The 20510-nt window shown below is 51.9% G+C and overlaps 11 protein-coding genes across 11 annotated transcripts; 4 read left to right on the top strand and 7 right to left on the bottom strand.

Moving 5' to 3' along the window:
* Positions 1 to 1334: 1334 nt before the first annotated feature.
* HETIRDRAFT_423262 (uncharacterized protein) lies at positions 1335 to 2044 on the bottom strand (the record flags this gene model as incomplete). Its single annotated transcript, XM_009554716.1, has 4 exons — positions 1335 to 1373; positions 1476 to 1719; positions 1779 to 1939; positions 2006 to 2044. 4 exons carry the CDS (start codon positions 2042 to 2044, stop codon positions 1335 to 1337), a joined length of 483 nt encoding a protein of 160 aa, XP_009553011.1.
* Positions 2045 to 3128: 1084 nt separating this feature from the next.
* HETIRDRAFT_423263 (uncharacterized protein) lies at positions 3129 to 3768 on the bottom strand (the record flags this gene model as incomplete). Its single annotated transcript, XM_009554717.1, has 3 exons — positions 3129 to 3166; positions 3235 to 3472; positions 3565 to 3768. 3 exons carry the CDS (start codon positions 3766 to 3768, stop codon positions 3129 to 3131), a joined length of 480 nt encoding a protein of 159 aa, XP_009553012.1.
* Positions 3769 to 4518: 750 nt separating this feature from the next.
* HETIRDRAFT_331691 (uncharacterized protein) lies at positions 4519 to 5030 on the top strand (the record flags this gene model as incomplete). The annotated part of the gene is made up of 2 exons (XM_009554718.1): positions 4519 to 4682; positions 4925 to 5030. Coding segments are annotated over 2 exons (270 nt in total), but the record flags the coding sequence as incomplete, so codon positions are not given.
* A 3018-nt stretch (positions 5031 to 8048) lies between these two features.
* Positions 8049 to 8471, top strand: HETIRDRAFT_412624 (uncharacterized protein; the record flags this gene model as incomplete). Its single annotated transcript, XM_009554719.1, has 1 exon — positions 8049 to 8471. A coding segment is annotated over one exon (423 nt), but the record flags the coding sequence as incomplete, so codon positions are not given.
* A 1638-nt stretch (positions 8472 to 10109) lies between these two features.
* HETIRDRAFT_412625 (uncharacterized protein) lies at positions 10110 to 10689 on the top strand (the record flags this gene model as incomplete). Its single annotated transcript, XM_009554720.1, has 3 exons — positions 10110 to 10187; positions 10257 to 10613; positions 10664 to 10689. Coding segments are annotated over 3 exons (461 nt in total), but the record flags the coding sequence as incomplete, so codon positions are not given.
* A 1672-nt stretch (positions 10690 to 12361) lies between these two features.
* On the bottom strand, positions 12362 to 12757 carry HETIRDRAFT_456165 (uncharacterized protein; the record flags this gene model as incomplete). Its single annotated transcript, XM_009554721.1, has 1 exon — positions 12362 to 12757. One exon carries the CDS (start codon positions 12755 to 12757, stop codon positions 12362 to 12364), a length of 396 nt encoding a protein of 131 aa, XP_009553016.1.
* A 36-nt stretch (positions 12758 to 12793) lies between these two features.
* On the bottom strand, positions 12794 to 14474 carry HETIRDRAFT_456166 (uncharacterized protein; the record flags this gene model as incomplete). Its single annotated transcript, XM_009554722.1, has 4 exons — positions 12794 to 13355; positions 14054 to 14119; positions 14197 to 14273; positions 14328 to 14474. The coding sequence occupies 4 exons, from the start codon at positions 14472 to 14474 to the stop codon at positions 12794 to 12796; spliced, it is 852 nt and encodes a 283-aa protein (XP_009553017.1).
* Positions 14475 to 14999: 525 nt separating this feature from the next.
* Positions 15000 to 15458, bottom strand: HETIRDRAFT_456167 (uncharacterized protein; the record flags this gene model as incomplete). Its single annotated transcript, XM_009554723.1, has 2 exons — positions 15000 to 15202; positions 15278 to 15458. The coding sequence occupies 2 exons, from the start codon at positions 15456 to 15458 to the stop codon at positions 15000 to 15002; spliced, it is 384 nt and encodes a 127-aa protein (XP_009553018.1).
* Positions 15459 to 16615: 1157 nt separating this feature from the next.
* HETIRDRAFT_456168 (uncharacterized protein) lies at positions 16616 to 17044 on the bottom strand (the record flags this gene model as incomplete). Its single annotated transcript, XM_009554724.1, has 2 exons — positions 16616 to 16957; positions 16979 to 17044. The coding sequence occupies 2 exons, from the start codon at positions 17042 to 17044 to the stop codon at positions 16616 to 16618; spliced, it is 408 nt and encodes a 135-aa protein (XP_009553019.1).
* Positions 17045 to 17156: 112 nt separating this feature from the next.
* HETIRDRAFT_456169 (uncharacterized protein) lies at positions 17157 to 18349 on the top strand (the record flags this gene model as incomplete). The annotated part of the gene is made up of 4 exons (XM_009554725.1): positions 17157 to 17260; positions 17338 to 17353; positions 17433 to 17979; positions 18306 to 18349. The coding sequence occupies 4 exons, from the start codon at positions 17157 to 17159 to the stop codon at positions 18347 to 18349; spliced, it is 711 nt and encodes a 236-aa protein (XP_009553020.1).
* A 517-nt stretch (positions 18350 to 18866) lies between these two features.
* On the bottom strand, positions 18867 to 19868 carry HETIRDRAFT_430904 (uncharacterized protein; the record flags this gene model as incomplete). The annotated part of the gene is made up of 2 exons (XM_009554726.1): positions 18867 to 19564; positions 19661 to 19868. 2 exons carry the CDS (start codon positions 19866 to 19868, stop codon positions 18867 to 18869), a joined length of 906 nt encoding a protein of 301 aa, XP_009553021.1.
* Between the last annotated feature and the right edge of the window lie 642 nt (positions 19869 to 20510).

The following is a 20510-nucleotide window of genomic DNA, read 5'->3' on the forward strand; positions in this document are numbered from 1 at the left end:
ACCTGCTTCTCTAATAACATGCCAACGTCTGAGACTGTGTGTGGTCGTCTCAGATGACACACAGATGTCTCAGATGACCTTAGGTTATTGCAGGCAGGATGAGGCTGTCACTGACAACGGGGACGCCCTGCAGGTCACATCTGCTGGTGACCATGAATGCATTGTGCACCTGCCTGCATCTCAGACAACATGTGGACGTCTGAGACAGCATGCCGCTACCACAAACGACCTGCTTGTCTAATGACACACAGAACTTTGAGACGGTGTACAGCTGTTGCAGATGACCTGATGCTTTAATGGCACACAGACGTCCAAGACAGTGTATGGCCGCCACAGACGACCTGCTTCTCTAATAACACACCGACATCTGAGACCATGTGCGGCCATCTCAAACAACACACAGATGTCTCAGATGACCTTAGGTTATTGCAGGCAGGTCGAGGTTGTCACTGACAACTTACGTGCATCTCAGATGACACGCAGACATCTCAGACACTATGCAGCCATCACAGACAGCCCATATGGGTATTGCAGACAACTGGCAGCTATCACAGGTGACATGCAGCCATCTCAGACAGCTGGTAGTCATCTCAGACGACATGCAGCCCTCTCAGATACTATGCGTCCATCAAAGACAACGGGCAAGGTACTCAGACAACAGATTGAGCATAAGGCTGTCACAGACGACTAGCAGCTATCACAGGCAACATGCGGCCATCACAGACGGCCCACAACTCTAGAGAATGTATCATTAACGCACCTGACCATCCATACAAGGATGTGGACAATAGACACACAGACTCTGCATCACTGACAAAAATCAAGGATGTATCAGAGAGCTAAAAAAAACAAGCGAGAGATATTAGAGGTCTAATATACCATATGACAGTATCAATGAGTGAGATCCGGTGAGTAATATGCATTAAAAGCACTCACAAGCAAAGCTTGGAATGACCGACAAGCAGGGTCTATATCTCAATACACAGCACTAACAAGATCCAAGAAATCATTGACATAACATAGGACACCATCAATAAAGCAAAATGAACCAGTCACAAGTTATAAAAGACTCACAAGCGAAACAAAAACAAAAAGACAACTGACCAGCCGATTCATGACCCCCTAAATATCCCTAGATGCCAGCTATACACATTCCGAAGCATGCGGCCAATGCTATGTAACAAGATCACCATCAGAAAAGTGGTTTAGTGGATATGGAACACGCACTGTTTACATTCCCAGTGCTCAATTTTGAGCCTATGTGTCTTAGTCCCCGTAATTGATGATTGGATCCGTGCTCACATGAAAAACCTCAAAATTTACCCAGTGAATTGTTATTGTCCCCCAGTCTGCTGAACTAATGTAGTACCAACCTAGAGAATACAACAGCGGTCACATCAGCGGTCACAAGAAAGAGCTGATACGAGAACAAGAGCAGTAGCAATGAAGACAACATGACAGCAATAAGTACAAACCATTCTCAAGCTGGACACACTATTTTTGACTCTCCAAGAACACGACAACGTCCCACTCCTCTCAATCTTCCAGGATATGGAGCTCCCACCATAACACACCTTTCGGGGATAACACACCCCATCCCTCACCGTCGTTTCCATATACAACAACTTGCACATGGTCACGGCAGTCAAAATACTTGTGCCCACGCTTGTGGTGGTGGGACAGCTCAGGCCCTTGCTTGCGGCGTGGGTACAATTGATGCTTAGTTGAGCTAGTGAGATCAGTATCACTAACATAATGTAGTCAACAATAAAACTTACTTGATTATGACCTCGCTTGCCCCTACTACTCCCTTTCCCGCCAAGTGCCAAAAAAACTCCAGTACAGTCTGTTCAATATCCCTTTTCTTGTGTAATTGTCTGCTGTATTGCGACGGGTGCGCCCACCAAAGCCAAGGATTGGTGTACAGCTCTTGTGGCCCCTTTTGCGCAGTAATACAACGTTGTATCATCAGTACATTATCGTATAAGATCTAGAGAAAACTTACATCTATAGAAAGAGCCGCCTCGCGTGCTCGTCTCAACATGCAAGTGACAATTAGGTGGTGAGACCTACAGACATTCAAATCAACAAAGACGTCCATCGTTGTTGTGCAACACTGACTGATTCGGCTTCAACACCTACCTTTTGGTGGCTTGTTTGCATTGTACCTTCCACCGCTGCGTTAGACGAATGTCGGATTTGTGTTCAAGAGGTGGTGAAAGGCGAGCAGCTCAGAGGGCTTAAACTGCTCGGTGAGCTTGTGGTAAATGACCTGCTCACCTGAGTCTAGAATTAGTGGTGTCAAGGATGCAGCAGAGTATGAGCACACTGTAATACAAAGAAGCAAAGGTGGTCTACTGCGAGAAATATTGGAAAAGATAATTGCTTGAGCAAGACTTGTGAGGTCTGTTGCATGTCGTTTTGCAATATCGTGCACATTATACCTGAAGTTCTAATATTTTTTTCACACGACGTGTAAATACCTACTAAAATGCATTAGTAAATTTGAAAAGTTGTTTACTTGACATAGGCTGAGGACATACTGTTTCTGCATTAACTTTCATGCCATAGCGCCTTGTCAAAACATGGCTCTGCATCTGAGCCGTCTCATTCCCCGTGCTATGAAACATGGCACCCCTGGCATTTGACACAGTTGCAGGTACACAAGTATACCAGCTGCATACATCATGTTAGCATTGACTGTGTAGTCGTTGCGAGATGGCGCTGCACAGCCTGTTTATGCGCTGTTCCACCTAAAACGTCCCTTGCGTGTGACATGACATCAACTATCTGATCAGAAGGGCCAGTCAAACAGAGAACTCCTGCTTACGAATATTGCTTCAAAAGATTCATCGTCCAAAGCTCCTGTGGGCATCGATCTCGAGAAGCATGCACTGAAGGGTGGGAATGGCACCAGTGAAACACCTTGATCAACCAGACTACGTACCAGCTCTGATTTTTTTGGCTTCAAGTCATGGACAATACCGGTTGCATTGGCATATAGATCCTGATCTGCAACTCTATCCCGATGTGCGTGCATAAAGCAGAGTGTGACAGCCGCAGCATCAATGCTACTACACACCTACAACGGTCAGCCCCATCCTCCCTCTTCTGCAGTCGACTAGGGTTCATACAGTGCAGGCATCCCAGACGACTTGGGTCATGCCTAGATATTGACAGTAAGGCCATAGTCTGTAATATTCTGAATCGAGCATAAAAGACAAAGGAACGCACCTAGCTTGCATCGTTTGAACCCAAAACTCTTTGTCTGGCGTCGGTTTTGCTTGTCAAAAAGATCACCGTCGAGTTGGCCGCCATTGATGACAGTAGTGAGCAGGGGGGTGGGATGGTGGAAAGTTGATACAAGGAAGGCCCAAGGCGCCAGACTTGAGTGACAGGAGTATGACATGTGCACAGATTGGTTCAGAGCATGTGTTCCAGCATGTGCAGAGTCGTCAGAGACGTCTGTGCCCTGTTCAGAAGAGGTTTTACAAATGGTCAACACAGCAATTCACTATTAGAATGACGATAAGAGATGATGCATGCAATAGAAAGGCTGCTCACCATGGACAGGCAGTTGGTTATCGGAGCCTGAGGCGAGTTGTCAGGGACGTCCGCGCACTTTGATCTGGCTCGGCCGCAGATGATTCTAAGCTCTCGCTGAGATTCTGTGCCTGACCCGAGTTGTCTGCGACATCCGCGCTCTGTGAGTCCTGGTTGACTGCAGAAGAGCATGGGCTCTCTTACCCTGGTTTTACACCAAGACATCTGAGTTGTCGGTGCCCTGTGTGTGAGAGGAGGAAGAGGAGGAGGAGGAGGAGGAGGTTGAGAGCGGTGGGAAGCCTGACCCGAGTCAGCTGCGATGTCGATACCCTGTCGGCCTGACCCTAGTCATCTGCGATGTCGTCTACCTGTGAAATGTGGGTGACCGCAGAAGAGTGTGAGCTGATATATGGGTTGAGCAACAAGTTGTCTAAGATGCCCTTACCCTGTAAGCCTGAGCCGTCTGCGACGTGCGTGCCCTGTAGACCTGACCCTAGTTGTCTGCGACGGCAGCTCTCTGAACTGTGGGTGATAAAAGAACAGTGTGAGCTGACACTTTGGTTGAACAACAAGTCGTCTGAGACGTCCTTCCCTGTAAGCCTCACCCGAGTTGTTTGCGATGTCCACACTCTGTGGGCCTGACCCTAGTGGTCTGCAACATTGACTCTCTGTGAATAGTAGGTGAGCGCAGAAGAGTGTAAGCTAATACATGGGTCGAGGAACAAGTCATCTCAGACGTCCTTACCCGGTAAGCCAGACCCGAGGCATATGCAATGTCCTGACCCAAGTCATCTGTGACGTCCTGACCCGAGTCATCTGCAATGTCCTGACCCGAGTCGTCTGCAACGTCCTAACCCAAGTCGTCTGTGATGTTGCCTCTCTGTGAACCTGCATGATGGCAGAACAGATGAGCAAACATTTGGTTGAGCAACAAGTTGTCTGTGACATCCTTACCCAGGAAGCCAGATCCGAGTTGTCTGCGACGTCCTGACCCAAGTCATCTGCGACGTCTTCACCCGAGTCGTCTGCGACATCCTGACCCGAGTCATCTGCGATGTCCTGACCCGAGGCATCTGCGACGTCTTCACCCGAGTCGTCTGCAACGTCTTGACCCAAGTCGTCTGCAACATCACCTCTCTGTGAACCTGCGTGATGGCAGAACAGGTGAGCAAACATTTGGTTGAGCAACAAGTCGTCTGTGATGTCCTTACCCAGGAAGCCAGATCTGAGGCGTCTGCGATGTCCTGACCCGAGGTGTCTTCGACGTCCTGACCCGAGGCGTCTGCGACGTCGCCTCTCTGTGAACCCTGCGTGATGACAGAACAGATGAGCAAACATTTGGTTGAGCAGCAAGTCGTCTGTGACGTCCTTACCCAGGAAGCCAGATCCAAGATGTCTGTAACGTCCTGACCCGAGTCATCTGCGACGTCCTGACCCGAGGCGTCTGCGACGTCTTCACCCAAGTCGTCTGCAATGTCCTGACCTGAGGCGTCTGCGACGTCTTCACCCGAGTTGTCTGCAACGTCTTGACCCGAGTTGTCTGCAACGTCACCTCTCTGTGAACCCTGCGTGATGGCAGAACAGGTGAGCAAACATTTGGTTCAACAACAAGTCGTCTGTGACGCCCTTACCCTGTAAGTCTAACCTGAGTCGCCCGCGTCATCCTTGTAGTGCTGAATACAACGACTTATAGTCAAGTGATAATCTATTCTAACGCCTATTCCTAATCTTACAAAATAAAAGTATTGTATTATGTTCGTCTCTTCATTATAGAGCAAATTTGTGGGGACCCACTATCAAAGTCAAAATTGGTTCATCATGCACAGCTCTCGAAGACACAACTGTACCGCCACTGCACTGGGACGGTCGAACCTTTGAACATGGAAGAATTTACCTCAAGGCTGATAGGGCTGATTTTCATACATTTGGATCCTTATCCGCAATCATTGATGCTAGCTGAGGGCATGCTGCTGTCACGATACTGCGACCGTAATGTCATGATATTATGATCGTATCGTCACACTACAATGTTCGTTAGGTTGCTGCGACAGTTGAGTGATCGTCTTAGGTTGCTATAAGCCTGACCCAGGTCTTCTGCGAGGTCGGTGCTCTGTCAATTGTTTTGTGAGATAAGACACTCGATTTCCAACAAGACCCTTACCCAGACCTATTACTCGTAGTAGAGCAGAGGCGGGCCCTAGTCATCTGCGACGTGAAGACAAGTCTATTGAACTTCCTCCCAACATGCGTCTTGATAACAACACTAAGGAATCCTTGGTTGACTTTATCTATCCTGACATCTCTGATCAGCACCCCAAACCAGACCACTTCTTCCTTGACCATATGATTCTTCCTGGGTGCAATGACACTGTTGCTGAGATCAACAAGGAGATTCTAGCCAAGTTTCCTGGAGAAGACAAGCTCCTGACCAGCATTGACTCTGTCAAGGACATAGAGGGTTATCCTATAGAGTTTTTGAACTCTATCAATATCTCTGGCCTTCCTCTTGCTCACCTCCATGTCAAAAGAGGTTGTCCCCTCATTCTTTTGCACAACATTGATCCCTCTCATGGCCTATGCAATGGCACTTGACTCATCTTACTTGAGGCAAGGACACGTGTCTTAAAATGCCGCATCTTGGGTGGAGCACATGCTGGAAGAATTGTGTTTATCCCTAGATTAACCCTAAAGCCATTTGGAGAAGCCTGCCTTATTCCTTTGAAGCGCAGACAATTCCCTGTCCATGTTGCCTTTGCTATGACCATCAACAAGTCACAAGGACAGTCTGTCAAGTTTGTTGGATTAGATTTGGAGCGGCCTGTATTTTCCCATGGCCAACTTTATGTTGCACTGTTACACTGCACATCAGGAGATAGAATCAAGGTGTTATTCCCACCAGACTCACAAGGGACCAAAACCACCAATATAGTGTATCCTGAGGTATTGCAAGGCATTTTGGATAATCAATAGTATGTCTTGGATCATAATCATTGTGACATGGCTAACAATTATAATAAGACTTGAACAAGGACTGTAGTATAAAACTTATATGGAAACTTCTTACACTTTGACTCTCAATCCCCACTCTAACTTTTTATATGTATGCTTGAAATAAAACTGCTACTCTAACTTGGCTGCTTGACTAAAACCCAACCACAAACTAAGTGCTATAACACAAACATAGATTAAGCACTGTCACACAGCCTCAGACTAAGCACTGCAACAAAAACTTGGATTAAGCATGGTTGCGCTGTCGCAACACAATGGGTGAGAAGCTAGTCCATAAATAGAGGGCAACACTGCAAAATTGTGGTGCTGGGCCGGCGGCTCACGTCGCGTGTCCTCGCTTATGCTTGTGTGGGCCATGTAAGAAACCACGCGAGACCACTGTCCCATAGGCTTTGGGAGGCAAAACGGAGCATGTCGGAGCTTGAAACGGAGTTAGTCAGCGTGCGCGTGCCCAGGGCTAACCTAAGCATAGGGTAATTCTCTTCCCCTGGCACTGTCTTGCAGTGATTTCTCCGGGTGAGGGGGCATTCAGCAAATGCTTAGCCTGGCAACCACTCTGGGCTCTTGGTTTTGTTTGCAGGTATTTTTTATATATAATTAAATAATAAATAAAAGGGGACAATAAGAAATGGTGGCACTGGGCTAATAGCTCAAGTCATATGTCCTTGCTCACACTTATGTAGGCCACATAAGAAACCATGTGAGCAAAGCAAGCATCCATGACAAATGGGGTGAGCAGAGTAAGCCATGTCTTAGTGCTCCCAGCAACCCTAGCAACTAGAGTGGGCTATGCCTCTGCAACCATTGGAGCTTAAAATGGCATCTTAGCACCTCACAGAGAACCTCATGGGGGAGCTTCATAGGGCAGAATCTCATAAGGGAATCTTATGGATAAGACCTTATAGAGAGCTTTATATAGGAAGGACCTTATAGAATGCCATAGAAGAGTTATATAGAGATATTAGGGCATAAGACTTTACGGGCACTGGACTTTATGGGCACTAGACTTTATGGGTGCTGGACTTTATAGTCAGTGCACTCTACAGGCACACGAGACCAAGCACTACAACAAAAACTCAGATTAAGCATGGGCACTGGACTTTACAGGCACTGTACTTTACAGGCACTAGACTTTATAGGCACTGGACTTTGTGAACACTAGACTTTATGGGGACTAGACTTTACAGACACATCAGACCAAGCACTGTAACAAAAACTCAGATTAAGCATGGTTGCGCTGTCGCAATGTGACGGGTGAAAAACTAGTAGAGCATGGAAGCCAAGAGAGGGCACACGCGTGCGTTGCACATGCATTAGCGCTAGTCATGACGAATAGAGTGGATGTACTGGACCAAGTGGTTGGGCTTTGTTGAGAGGCGCTCCGCGGGTTCGGAGACGGACCTGAACTATCTACACCTGTCTCGGAACCGCTGAGACGAGCGTTTTTAGTGTTCAGTCACACTTCATATATGCGCTACACACACTTTGGTGCTTAGTCGGACCTCAAACAGTCGGTGAGTGCGCTTAAGATATGTCTTGCAGGTGTCACGGGCCCCGAGCAATTTGCCTTTTACAATCTGCTGAGCATGTTGCTGGAGGCCCACTTCCGGCGTCTAGGACAGCAGGAAGACATACAGCTATCCATCGAGGCCTGTCGTGCATTTCTGGCAGAGAGTGGAATCCATGACCCGATGATCCAAATGATCGTCTTTTGGCGGCTCTCCAAGGCGCTCGTCGCATATCATGACGCCACCAGGGACGGCGAGATGCTGGACAAGGCAGCGGGCGTCGGTCGTGATGCTGTGAGGCTCTGTGGTGAGGACCATCTGCTGCTGGCTATGATCCTGGCACTGCAGGGCATGATTCTCCGACAGCGCTTCGTCGTACATGAGAATGAGGAGGATTTAAAGGCAGCATAGACACTTGCATGTGTGGCGACCCACAAGGCCTCTGAAGGCGAAGACCAGAACATGATGGACTCCGTGGCAGCCAAACGGATGTGCGCTTTGGTGATGTGGGAGGACGGGGGCAAGGTGGAGGACTTGAGTGCGGCAATTGCGCTCTTTAGAGCAGTGGCAGAAGAAAGGCACGAGACACATCTGGACAGGGCGGAGGCGCTCTTCAGACTTGGAGATGCATTGAAGAGACGGTACCAGCTTGAGGAGGGCAAGGATGATCTCGTCGAAGCCGTCTGCCTCTGTCGAGATGCATTGGAAGCGCAGATGGACACACGGTACCCACGATACCCCTTCTGGGCTGCAGGTTTTGCCGCGTGTCTGCTAGAGGTCGCGAAAAAAGAAGCCAACGCGGACGCGCTCGACAAGGCAGCGGTGTGGGCCAAGCTCGCAGTTTTGCTGACCCCAGAGATGCACCCGGGGTTGGCGGGCGTGATGGTGGCCTGGGGCGATGTTGTATATGCGAGGTATGAATTGTGAGGAGACGTGAATGACCTGGATGAGTGCCTGCACATGTACGCCCAGGCAGTGACCTCGACGACTGCTCTGAGCAGACACTGTCTGCGGTACACTAGGATATGGGAGGCTGTCGCCATGAAACACCGTTGTGCCTCAGATGTCGGTGTTCGACGTGTGCCTGCAGCAACAGCTTCGCATGGTGAATATAGGGTGGTCTGTGCAGGCGCGACACAACATTCTTGCGAAGAGCCCGATTGAAAGCTCCCGCGCGGCTGCACACGCGATTTGAGAGGGGGAGCTGGAGCATGCAATAGAGCTGCTGGAGCATGGCTGGTCCATCGTTTGGCAGCAGACGCTACGGCTTCGGCCGTTAAGGGACAAGTTGCACCAGGTTTTGCCTGCCCTCGCGGGTCGACTGTCCAAGACGATAGGTGAACTCGATGGCATCATGTGCACACAATCTATGACCTATACGTTTGCCACAATCGACAGCATTGGGGATCCTGGTTGCACGGAGCGGCACCACTGCGAGCTCGCGGAGAGGTACGAGGGCTTGCTTGCTGAAGTGAGAAGGCTGGACAGGCTCGGTGAGTTCATGCAATTGATGAGATTTGCAGACCTGGAGGGGATCGCGCACGATGGGCCGGCCGTGGTCGTGAACCTATGTGAAAACCACTGCGACGCGCTCGTGCTGACAGCCGCTTATGGCATCCACTATGTCCCTCTGTCCAACACAGACTTTTGGCAGCTCGAATGCGTGCAAGAAGAGTTGGCGTTTGCTGCGGGGTCTCTGGAGGAAGAACCCGCTGTGGACACCATGCGCACCATGGACTGTGTGCTTTTGAAGACCTTGCGACTTCTCTGGAAGATGATCGCCAAGCCCGTAATTGAAGAGCTACATGCGCTCAATCCCATCGCGGAGTGTCTGTTCTGGTGCATGGCTGGGGCGGCAGACATGCCCATACACACGGCGGGAGCATACAAAGACAGGTGCTTGAATTTGCCCGACATCGTCGTGTCGTCGTACACGCCTAAGCTCGCGGCCCTCCTCCGCGTGAGGAAGTCCGCAGGAGCTGAGTCTGCCAGGATCCTGGCTATGGCCCAGACAAAATGGCCAGGTTTTGTGATCTGCCTTGCACAAAGATGGAGATCGAGGTCCTGCAAGAACAAGAGTCTCTTCCTGTGACCATGCTCGTCGACGGTGCGATCTTGTCAGCCACTGTGCTAGGCAACCTGTAGACGCACAGCTGGGTGCACCTTTGCTGCCACGCGACCGTCGATGCTCAACAGCCGTTGCTGAGCACGTTTTGCCTGGGCCACGTCAGGCATCTGAACATCGAGGCCCTGATGCAGGTGCAGCTGCCGCAGGCAGACTTTGCATACTTGAGCGCATGCCACACGGCGGTGGGGTCTGTCGCGCGGAACGAGTCGATGAGCCTGGCAGCGGCGCTGCAGGTGACCAGGTTCAGGTCGATCGTGGCGAAGATGTATTCTATCGGGGACAATGACGGACCTGTTGCGGCAAGGGAGGTGTACAAGTACATGTTCCGAGACGGTGCCTGGGCTGCACGGTCGTCTAACACGGCCATTGGGGTGCACCAGGCAGCGCACGCACTGCAGTGGTCGGGGGCGCAGCTGTTCCGCTGGGTAAGCGATCCGCAATGTTGGGTGGGAAAGTGACTGACATTTGAGTGCAGGTTCCGTTCATTCATATCGGGCTGTGGTGGATGTACCGGGCTAGAATAAATCATTTTGCAATGCCGACTAAAGGAGCATGGAGGCAAACGCACGTGAAACAACCGTGGTAAGAAAGAGGAATACATACATACACACACATTTTCGGACGGCGGGTCGATGATGGTGTCTTATTTATCGGAGACAGATGGCTGTGTGGGAGGACAGACCTGGACGTGATGTGAGTCATGCTGCGTGTATGTGCCCCGGGGCAGGAAGTGCTAAATATAAGCGTGCGATGACAAACGGGGGCGTGGGAAGGATGGGTGGTGGGGGAGAGAGGGCGCCAGTTGCGTGCGTGGGCTGCGCGTATGGTTAGGACCAGAAGGCAAGGAAGGCATCCTTGAGGAAGAGGTCTTGATCATTATCATGTGTGCCAGGGGAGCATGATGCCCCTGGGCGGGGGTGCTCGGGCGATGAGTGGGCTCACTGGCGTGTGGGTCAGTCAAAAGGGGACACAAGCAGAACTGTGCAAGGGAGACCCACGCGTGAGGGGTACCCAGCCTGTCCGCTGATGAGCGCGCCACCTCTCTAAGCGCCAGGACCCCATTTTTCGCAGTTCTACGAGCACTAGCATGCTGACCTCAGGGGATACCCCAGACACTGCCGGGTGGCCCCGCCGCCCAGAGCAATTCCCTCTGATGCCCACTACGACCTCAGCATTATAGTATCGGGCTGACGCGGTCTTGTCTCACATCCCTCAGTCATCGCCTCGCATCATCTCACTCAGCCCCCACGCGTATCACATGACGACCTCGAGCCTGCTGCACCCGCAAAGACCTCGCCAAGCGCTTGCCATACGCCTCGCAAGCATTGACCGCACGGACCACACCGCGAGCAGCTCCGCGACGTGATATTGCAGAGAGCTTTATCGCGTGCGCTTATTGGGTAGTACAGGTCCCATGATCCATGGCCCCTCCACCTTCCTAGAGTTTACCTCGTCTCACCGCTACATCTCTTTACTAAATATCGCTTTGTCTCGCGACCGTGGCACGACAGAACCTCGCAGTCTGCGAGCACCTCTGCGCGTGGTTTTTCTTTATCTTTCTATGTTACGGTCTTGGCGCGATATCGATTTACTTTACCTTACGAGTTCGCGTTTACTATACTCACTTTGACTTACTATAAATACCTGCCTACGACACTGCAATACACCAGTTTCGAACACCCCTCTGTTTAGAGCTCAACTTCGCACGAAGATCTCGCTCATATCGCATCGTACCGACATCGCACTCGCTCGATTTAGCACTCGTCGCCGCTATTGTCAGGGCCTTCGTCGCTGCCCTTGAAGTTGCCTCGGTCACTCGCGCCTTGGCCCACAGTCCACCACTTCGTTTCACACAAGAGTATTCTCGCGTGACCTTGCATCACCTCGCTAGATATCTCGATATCTTGTAGTATGTATATCGCGCCCCGTCTCGCAACTTACAAGGGTCCCTCAATATTTGTAGTGAAGTCAGCTCCCCGCCTACCCTGTGTTTAGTGGTATGTTTTGTGTTGTGTTTTCGCACGCAGAGCCATCGCAAGCACATCACCGCGCCGTGCTCAATCCCATTTGACAAGGGCAGCTCGAGGACAGGCAAGTCGTCTTGGGCGGCTACCGGCGGCAAAAGAGGGAGCGGGATCTCGAGTGAGATGTTGTCTGCCAAAGGCGCCTCATCCTAGGACGGCAGCGTGCGCGGTGGCTTGGTGTCCAGCATGGACGGCGAGAACGAGTCGCACTTTGCGGATGGAGCGTTGTTGGCCTTAGACGCAAGTGACGCAATGGACTTTGCAGCGACAGGCGGGGTAACCTTGCTGCATGAGAAGATGTGGTGGACCATCTGGGTGAGGCCACCTTGGGCGGCGGTCTGGTTGGTGGGGTCGGTAGACATGAGGAAGACGGTGTAGATGGTGTAGACAGCCTTAAGGAGCAAGAACTGGTGGATGAGGATGGTGGAGGAGAGGGCAAGGGCAAGGGTGAGGGCAAGGGCAAGGGCAAGGGCGAGGAGGGCCTTGACCTGGAGCCTAACCGAGTCAGCAGTAGTCTCAGTGTGGCAGGTGGTGATGGTATGCATGATGAGGTCCACGAACGAGGGCGGGGGGAGGTTGCTCTAGGAGGCGCTCAAGGTGGAGTGGCAGGCGCCTAGGGCTGAGGACAGGGACGGGAGGGACGCGTGTTCGGGAGGGTTGGCTTCAATGAAGGAGCAGAAGATGAGCTTGGAGATGCAGTCAAGGCTGGCGACTACAGGCTTCTCATTGCGGGTCTCACAGGCGAGGCGGAGGGGCTCAAAGATCTCACGGGGGCGGTTGCCGCCCATGCCTGCGCAGACCATCTCGAGGGCGATGTGAAAGCTCTCCCTGAGTGGGGCGGAGCACTTTGCCTTGCAGGAGGCGGCGACGGTGTCGATGGCAGAGGTGATGAGCACGGTGGAGACGGACTTGCCCTTGTAGATAGTCATGGAGCGCTTGTGGGAGGAGGGCAAGATGACAGTGTGGAGGGATGCGGTGGACATGGATGAGGAGAATGCGGTGTGGGTGTCGATCGTGTGCAAGGAGGAGGCGTCAGTGGAGGAGAGCCGGGAGGACAGGGGTGGTGCGCAAGGTAGCTGAGACTGCCCCCGTGCGGGGGCCAGTCTTGCAGCGAGTTCTTGGATGGCAGCATCGGAGAAGGGACTGGCACAAAGAAAGATAACATACCTCATGGATATCCTTGTCATCTGTGCCCTATCTCTTGCCAGCTTGTCTTTCCGCCATAACTGTTCCTCAGTGTTGTTGTTGTTGTTGTTGTTGTTGTTGTTGTTGTTGTTGTTGTTGTCATTGTCAGTATGGTCTTCGTTGTCATCGTCATTGACGCTCAGACAGGCTCAGATGGTCGCAATGCTTTGCGCGTCATCGGGCAGCGTAGGCGTAGGGGCGTTAGTAGAGCAGGATGCCTCTGCAGTGGAGATCGTGGATGGCGCAGGGGAAAGAGACGGCAGTGGGCGTGGGCGCAGGTATTGACGAGGACACAAGAAAGGCCACACTTGTCTCATGGATGTCGCGTGGTATGGTTAGATCGATGGATGCTCTTCAACAAAATTGGATTTGTGTCTAAAGCATTACCCACATTGGCAAACGCACAAGGGCAACCATATCCAAGTCCGGATAAACACATCGTTCCAGATGCTAATTGGGCAGTGTTGTCACAGATCATAAGATGAGAGACGAGGCAGCGCAAAGCGAGAGAGATGAGCGACAAAAAAGACACACAACAAGAAGAGGCAAGAGATGCAAGGAGGGCAGCAGGCGGCATAGTGTGCAGACAAAGGTATTCACCATCAAACAAATAGAGAGAAGATATGGTCAACACGAAGGCAAAATGAGACACACACAGCGACAAAGCAGGCGGCGCAGCAGTGAGGAACATGAGGTCGGGAAAAGGAGGGACAGGATCGCCACTGAGCCAGACATGCACAGGGGTCAAATCATAAAAGAGCTGCGAGAATTTTCTGGTAACTATTCTCCTTTGACATACCATAGCGCTGCCAAGGCGGCGATGCTGAGCATGAGCACGCCCACCGCTGTCGACATCTGTGCTGAATGTTGAACCATCTGTCGACACAGTGCTGTGAGCGAATGCACAAAAATGCAGAGAACAAAGCTCACTGGCGCCAGGTGTGCGCTCTTCAGATTGGCGGCGGTGGCAAACGAGGCGTGTGCAGCGTTATCTTCCGTCATCATTGCCGTCGTGGACCCTGTCGATGCCTTCTGGACCGACGACTTTGAGGTGATGGAATAGTGCTTCAAGGACATGAGCCTTGCATCGTTGCTTGCATGATGCACGTCCAAATCCGAATCATCCTACGCCTAGGGCACATGCGTGCGTGCTTTGGAAGCTGACTGGCGCTTGTCATCGAGCAGTGTCACGCCCTCGAATGAGCTCGCATACCCACCATCATCCTTGTTTGACTCGGCCAAGTGTGAACGCGATTGGCCTCAGGAGATTGTCGATCGTTTCCACCGATGGCGCTCGCCCGAGTCAGATGAGATGTTGCGTGGACTGGGGGGTGTGACGAGCCTGACACCATGGCGCATGTTCCCATTCACCTTGAGTTGGTGTTGCTACAGCGTCGCGAGCCTGGCATCCACCTTCGTGACGGTGCCATCAAACCCCTCCTCGGCAGCCCGCACGCACACCTCCCAATCCTCACGTGCCCTATTGAGCGGTGGCTGCGAACCTGGTGTCGTCATCGGGAGTGGTGATAGAGACGGAAGCATCGAGGCGGCAGCGTGGTCGGGACAGGGCCGCGTCGAGACGGTAAGGTCGAGGCGGTGTCGTCAAGTCGGTGTCGTCAAGTCGGTGTCATCGAGTCGGTGTCGTCGAGTCGGTGTCGTCGAGTCGGTGTCGTCCGAGGCAGCAACTGCGAGCCTGATGTCGTCGCTAGCACCGGCCAGTGCGCAAGGATGCGGATGCGGATAGGGCAGCTGCTGCCTGGTCGAGGAGGGCGGCACGAAGGAGGGCGGTGCGGAGGAGGGCGGTGCTCATGGTGGATATGGGCTTGGAGTGGTCCTGCATGGTGCAGTCTTGGCCGCCAGCGCTGGGCATGGTGTGCCACAACTCAGAGGAGCGGCATGAGGTGGAGGAAGCGGTGGTAGTGGTGGTGTGGGTGGTGGTGGTGGCGACAGTGGAGGAGGCGGAGGAGGTAGAGGGAAGGTGGAGGAGGCGGAGGACGTGTCGGGGTGGTGGACGGCGGTGGTGTTGAGCTGGAGCGAGCAGGCGAGCGTGGTGATGAGCATGGGTATGCTCTAGGCACCAATACCCCACTTTTCGCAGCTTTTCAGTATTCTTTGACTGTTTGGCACACTTAGGACCGACCGATCCCGATCCGTTCGGCGATCTTAGCCATTTTTCAGGTGCCGACTTTCCATTTAGACCTCCGCACAGTCGTTCGGAGCTGTTCACAGTCATCCTATCCATCTATCATCACTCTCAGCAGTAGGGGCTCTCCACAGACTGTCGCGGCCGATCGCCGATCGGTTCGGTACACTTCACATGGTCGGCACATTCGGTCGGCTTCGGTGTCCCGAATCGGAGGCGGCCGAACACTTTGTTGACTCAGAATGGATCTGCCTTTCTATCTCTTATCGTCCTTATGCCTTCTGTTGACCTATCCTTCATTATCTTCAGAGCTCCCAAGTTTCTAAATGGTTTACCCATGTGGCATGTGGTTCTTATCTTCAGGTCCATGTGCACTCACCTTAGCAATCTCTCCACTTATTTAGACTTTAGAGTTATTGCTTCTTATCTTATAGTGTTTGCAACATCACTCCCTTATCTTTTTTGCCTTTGATCACTCTTGGCACGCATTTCCGATTGCTCTATGCCTCTGCCGATCTCCTTATCTTGTACCTGTTTGGACTTACTATAAAAGGGCACCTATGGCCTTGCAATAGAGCAGCTTTGGCTCCCCCCTCATTCTAATTTCATTCATGCACTTGAGTCCTTGAGTCCTTGAGTCTTTGCCTTCCGATCCTTGTTCGTATTTTGCCCCTTTGTTTGTGTTGTTGCATTCGATTGCAGCCCTCCGTCAGAGCCCTCGTCGTCTTGCTCTCTCCCTCTCATCTAGTTTGTCATCCTCTGCCAGTGTCCAGTGTGGCCTTGCACCCATTCCCTCCCCTTTGCATCCCGATCAAACACCGACCAACTGACCAACTGACCAACCAACCAACTGACCGACCGACCTACCGACCGACCGACCAACTGACCGACCGACCTACCGACCTACCAAATATTTTGATTTGGGAGTTGTTTGTTCGCTACACTCCGAACACTTTCAGTATGCTCCCTTGTTTGTTGTTGCACAGCTTATAGTTCCTTGCACACTAGAACCAGCTCCTGCCTACCTGCGCTTGTAGGGGTGTTTCTTGGGTGTGTTTCACACTCAAAGGCATCACTAGCGTATTAGCGGCATCGAGCGGGAGATGCGGGTCAGTCGAGCATAGGTCCGGGCAACCCATGCGATGCGCGAGGCAATGTGGATGATGTGGGCAAGCGGGCCAGTGGGCATGAGATTGTGCAAGGAGGGCGGGGAGGGCAGTACAGCGAGCGATGGGGTCGAGAGGCCCGGACGGGAGAGCGGGTCGGACGGGAGAGCGGGTCGGACGGGAGAGCGGGTCGGATGTGGGAGAGGTTGAGCGGACGAGAGGAGGGGGCGGGTAGTGTTGAGGGGTAGATTGTTGAAGGCAACATGGAGAGTCAGGTAGAAGGCGGGAGGTGTGTGTGTACGGGGGAGGAACTGGGGTGAGTGACGACGTACCTTTGTAGATATCCTCGTCAACCGTTTCCTTCCCTCTTCTGTGCTCCTCCTTGTGCTCCTCTTCATTGTTGTGGTCGCGTGCGCGCGACGCGTAGTTGAGTCCTTTGCACCCGTTTCCAACTCAAGTCTGTCCGCGTACAAAGCTCAACCGTCGTCCCCTCGCCCTCGCCTCGACACCATGCACACCCACCACCCACTTCCTTCGCCTTCGTCCTCCCATCCTCTCGGCCCCATGCACACACGTCCACTTGGCCACAACAACTCCTTCGACTGCTCCCTCACGTGCCCCTGCCGCCGCCGCACCCGTGCTTTGCCCTTGCGCACAGCGTGTCGCAATCGTCACGCTGCCCGTGCTTCAGCGCGTTGATGGGGAGGGTAAGGAGCGTTGCTAATAAGAAGAGAAGGTGCAAAGAGGAATGCCATAAAAAAGGTCCGTATCACTTACTTTTGCTAGTCCTCCCCCGGCCCTAGTCCTGCCCCTCCCTGCCCGGCCCTGCCTGTCCTGCGCACCTGCGCACACCCGGAAGCGGCTTCTCACGCTGTGTCTCTTCCCCTGCTCTCTCCTAGGAGGCGAGGGCACAACCACGCTCCCCGGTACCCTATTGCCCGACGCCTTCTTCTCCGGGCACGCCCACTTGACGCTGCGCACGCATCGCACGAGCGCACCCTGTCCTCTGCCTCCGGCTACGCGCACCACCATGTGGCCGGTGCTGCCAAGAGCACCACCTCGCCCGCAAAGCAGCGCTATATCGCGGACATGCACGGCCTCGAGATTGTCAAGAAAATCCGGCAGGGCGAGGTCGGGCTGCGCGATTGCACCATCGTCCTGTGCGACATCAAAGCCAACGTCCATCCAGCTCGCTTTGCGAAGCTGAGGGCCATCAAGGACGCAAAGAAGCCAGGCAAAGCCCCCACCGCGATCCCCGCTGTCTCAGGTTTAAAACGCCTCCGCAGCCAACATCGTAGCGGCGCAGGGGAAAGAGGCAGTGCTGAGCAGGGGTGTAAGCATAGACAAGGACAGACGGTCGGGAAGGGAAAGGTTAGTCCCTTGAGGATCTGTAGATAGTAGAAGTAGAGAAAAAGTGAAGGAAACATCATGTATCAGTACATGTCCTCGGCGATGCAGAGGCCCATTGTCCGTTTGCAAAGCCGAGTGCAAGAAATAAAGGGTACAATAAGATATAATAAGAACATACTCACAGCACGGGCATCTGTAAGGTTAATGCTCGTAGGCTGTCTCGTTCATATAGAGTCGAGTTTGTGCAGGTTTTGTGCTTATTGGCACAGCGGAATCCTGATACGCAGCTGACATGACGAGCCTCTCCAGCCGCAGCGAGGCTTGTCATGTCAGCCGTGTATTGGCAGGCATAAGTCCTGATATGCGCCTGACATAACGAGCCTCGCTGTGGCTGCACAGGCTCGTCATGTCAGCGCGTATCGCATGGTTAGGTCCTGATATGCGTCTGACATGATGAGCCAGTCTAGCCCCAGCCAGGCTCGTCGATGTCAGCCGCGTCTTTGTACCCGCAACCCCTGTTCTGATATGGACTGACACGGCCTTCTACAAGACAGAAACACAAGCCACTGTCTATTTAACGCAGTATGCAACGTTACACCAAACGCACAGAAATCACACATGAACATGCATACAGAACACAGTTGCCTGCCACATGCATAAGACACCATGATAGCGATCACAAATCACAGTCCCCAATCACTGCCCCACTATGACCTATTGGCTTCGCTCGGTAAATATTAGATCCCATCCATAATTTTCTCTCGTTCTCACTACAGAATCCTGGTGAAGAATCTGCTTTGAGTCCAGTCTAGAAACCAGATAGCCATTGCTTACCTTTCATATGGGTCATAAGGCCCCGCACGCTATGTCCTATAGCTCTTCTTCTTCTTCCTCCTCATCTACCCATTCTATTGTTACACCGGCAGCAAGAGTGTTAATGAACTCCGAGGTTCTGTACGAGCGTATACCCAGTAGTGTCATTGTCAAATTGGGAATTATTCGAAGTTTTGGATATATTACTGTAAAGAGAGATTCAAAATCGACTCCCCACACTCCATTGAGAGAGATGGTAATCCCGTGGCCATGGATATACTCTTCTTCATTCCACAAAGTGATGTGGACACCCCAAATCGTTTGATCAAATGCAAGTTTCACCACAATGACTCCTGTCCGCTTGCCTGATATGTAGGGCGCTGCAGAAGAGACCACCAGGATGATGTCTTCCACATGAACTGGTGCTTCGATTTCAGCCTCCAAGTGTAGTGCGGACCTATTTAGAGTTTCCAACTGGAGTGCTGTAAGAAATCGTGCACACTCAAGTGCTCGACCATGAAAGATGAGGTTCTGTAGACAAGGGAGATCGATCGAGTCATCGGCAATGGATCCCATTACATTGTTTGAGACATGGGTATATGTGAAGACATGTGACAGGCTCAGCATTTGCAGAAGGGATAACTGCTTAATGCCCTTTGCGAGAGCTTCAAAGGTCATACGCCCATTCCTCCAATTGGTCAACTTCAAGAAGATGAGGTTTGGGAATGAGGAGAAGTTATTGATGTAGAAGTTACCTCATAATATCAGCGTTATGAGGCAAGGTGCTTGTCTATCAAATATATCAAAGGGATCGGGGCCATTGAAAATAAGGAACGGTATCGTCAGCTCACAGTATTCCAGAGTTGGCATAGGGGACCTGATCAAGTCAACTAGGCAACTGGGATCATCGCTGTTGATGTGGAGAGTAAGGTCCTTGATGTGCGTGAGCTCCGGTATGAATAGGTTAGTATATTGTGGAAAAAAGTCGACTTTTGGTGCACAGAATCTGGGGGAGATGTCCACTGAAAGCGGCGCCTTTTTCGACTGCGTAAGCTCCATTATTGTCCAGGACTTGCTTCTAGAGGTTGTCAATCTCGTCCACAAACTGCCGTCTTACAAAGCGATCTTTCTCCAACGTCGACACACATGTGTCACAATGGCCCACCCAAGCCTACCCGGTGTCCATCCATAGTAATCGGCAAGATCAACTGACAACACCTTGAATATAAGCAGGATAACCTCGGGGGGCAGTCTACATGCATGAGCTGTCAGTCTCGGAAGGTTATCTCAACGATCCACTATACCTTATGGAAATATCTCATGCCTCTTCAGTGGACATTGTGGATGCAAACAGCGAGTGGTTACCAGTGCTGCTCTGGACGCAGGGCCCTCAAAGACGTGACGAGCACATGATGGTGATGAGGAGGACAATGTGCCCTCAAAACGGTGGAAGCCTAACCTTAGCTAGTGTACATCCAAATCACAAAACCTTGTGGGTAGTAGGCATTTCAGCTGGAATTTGATTTTTTTGAAACTCAGCTTGCTCGCGTGCAATGTAGCTCATGTGCCAGTCACGAGAAAGCTCAAAATATCATTCATGTGCAGGCAGGTTGCATTATGGCACAAGAGGAAGTAGGTAGCCATATGCCAAATCATCTTGCCCTTAGCCCTTGCACACATTTAGCAGTTCTATGCTCTCTG

Source organism: Heterobasidion irregulare (genome assembly GCF_000320585.1).
Source record: "Heterobasidion irregulare TC 32-1 unplaced genomic scaffold scaffold_13, whole genome shotgun sequence".
Taxonomy (NCBI): domain Eukaryota; kingdom Fungi; phylum Basidiomycota; class Agaricomycetes; order Russulales; family Bondarzewiaceae; genus Heterobasidion; species Heterobasidion irregulare.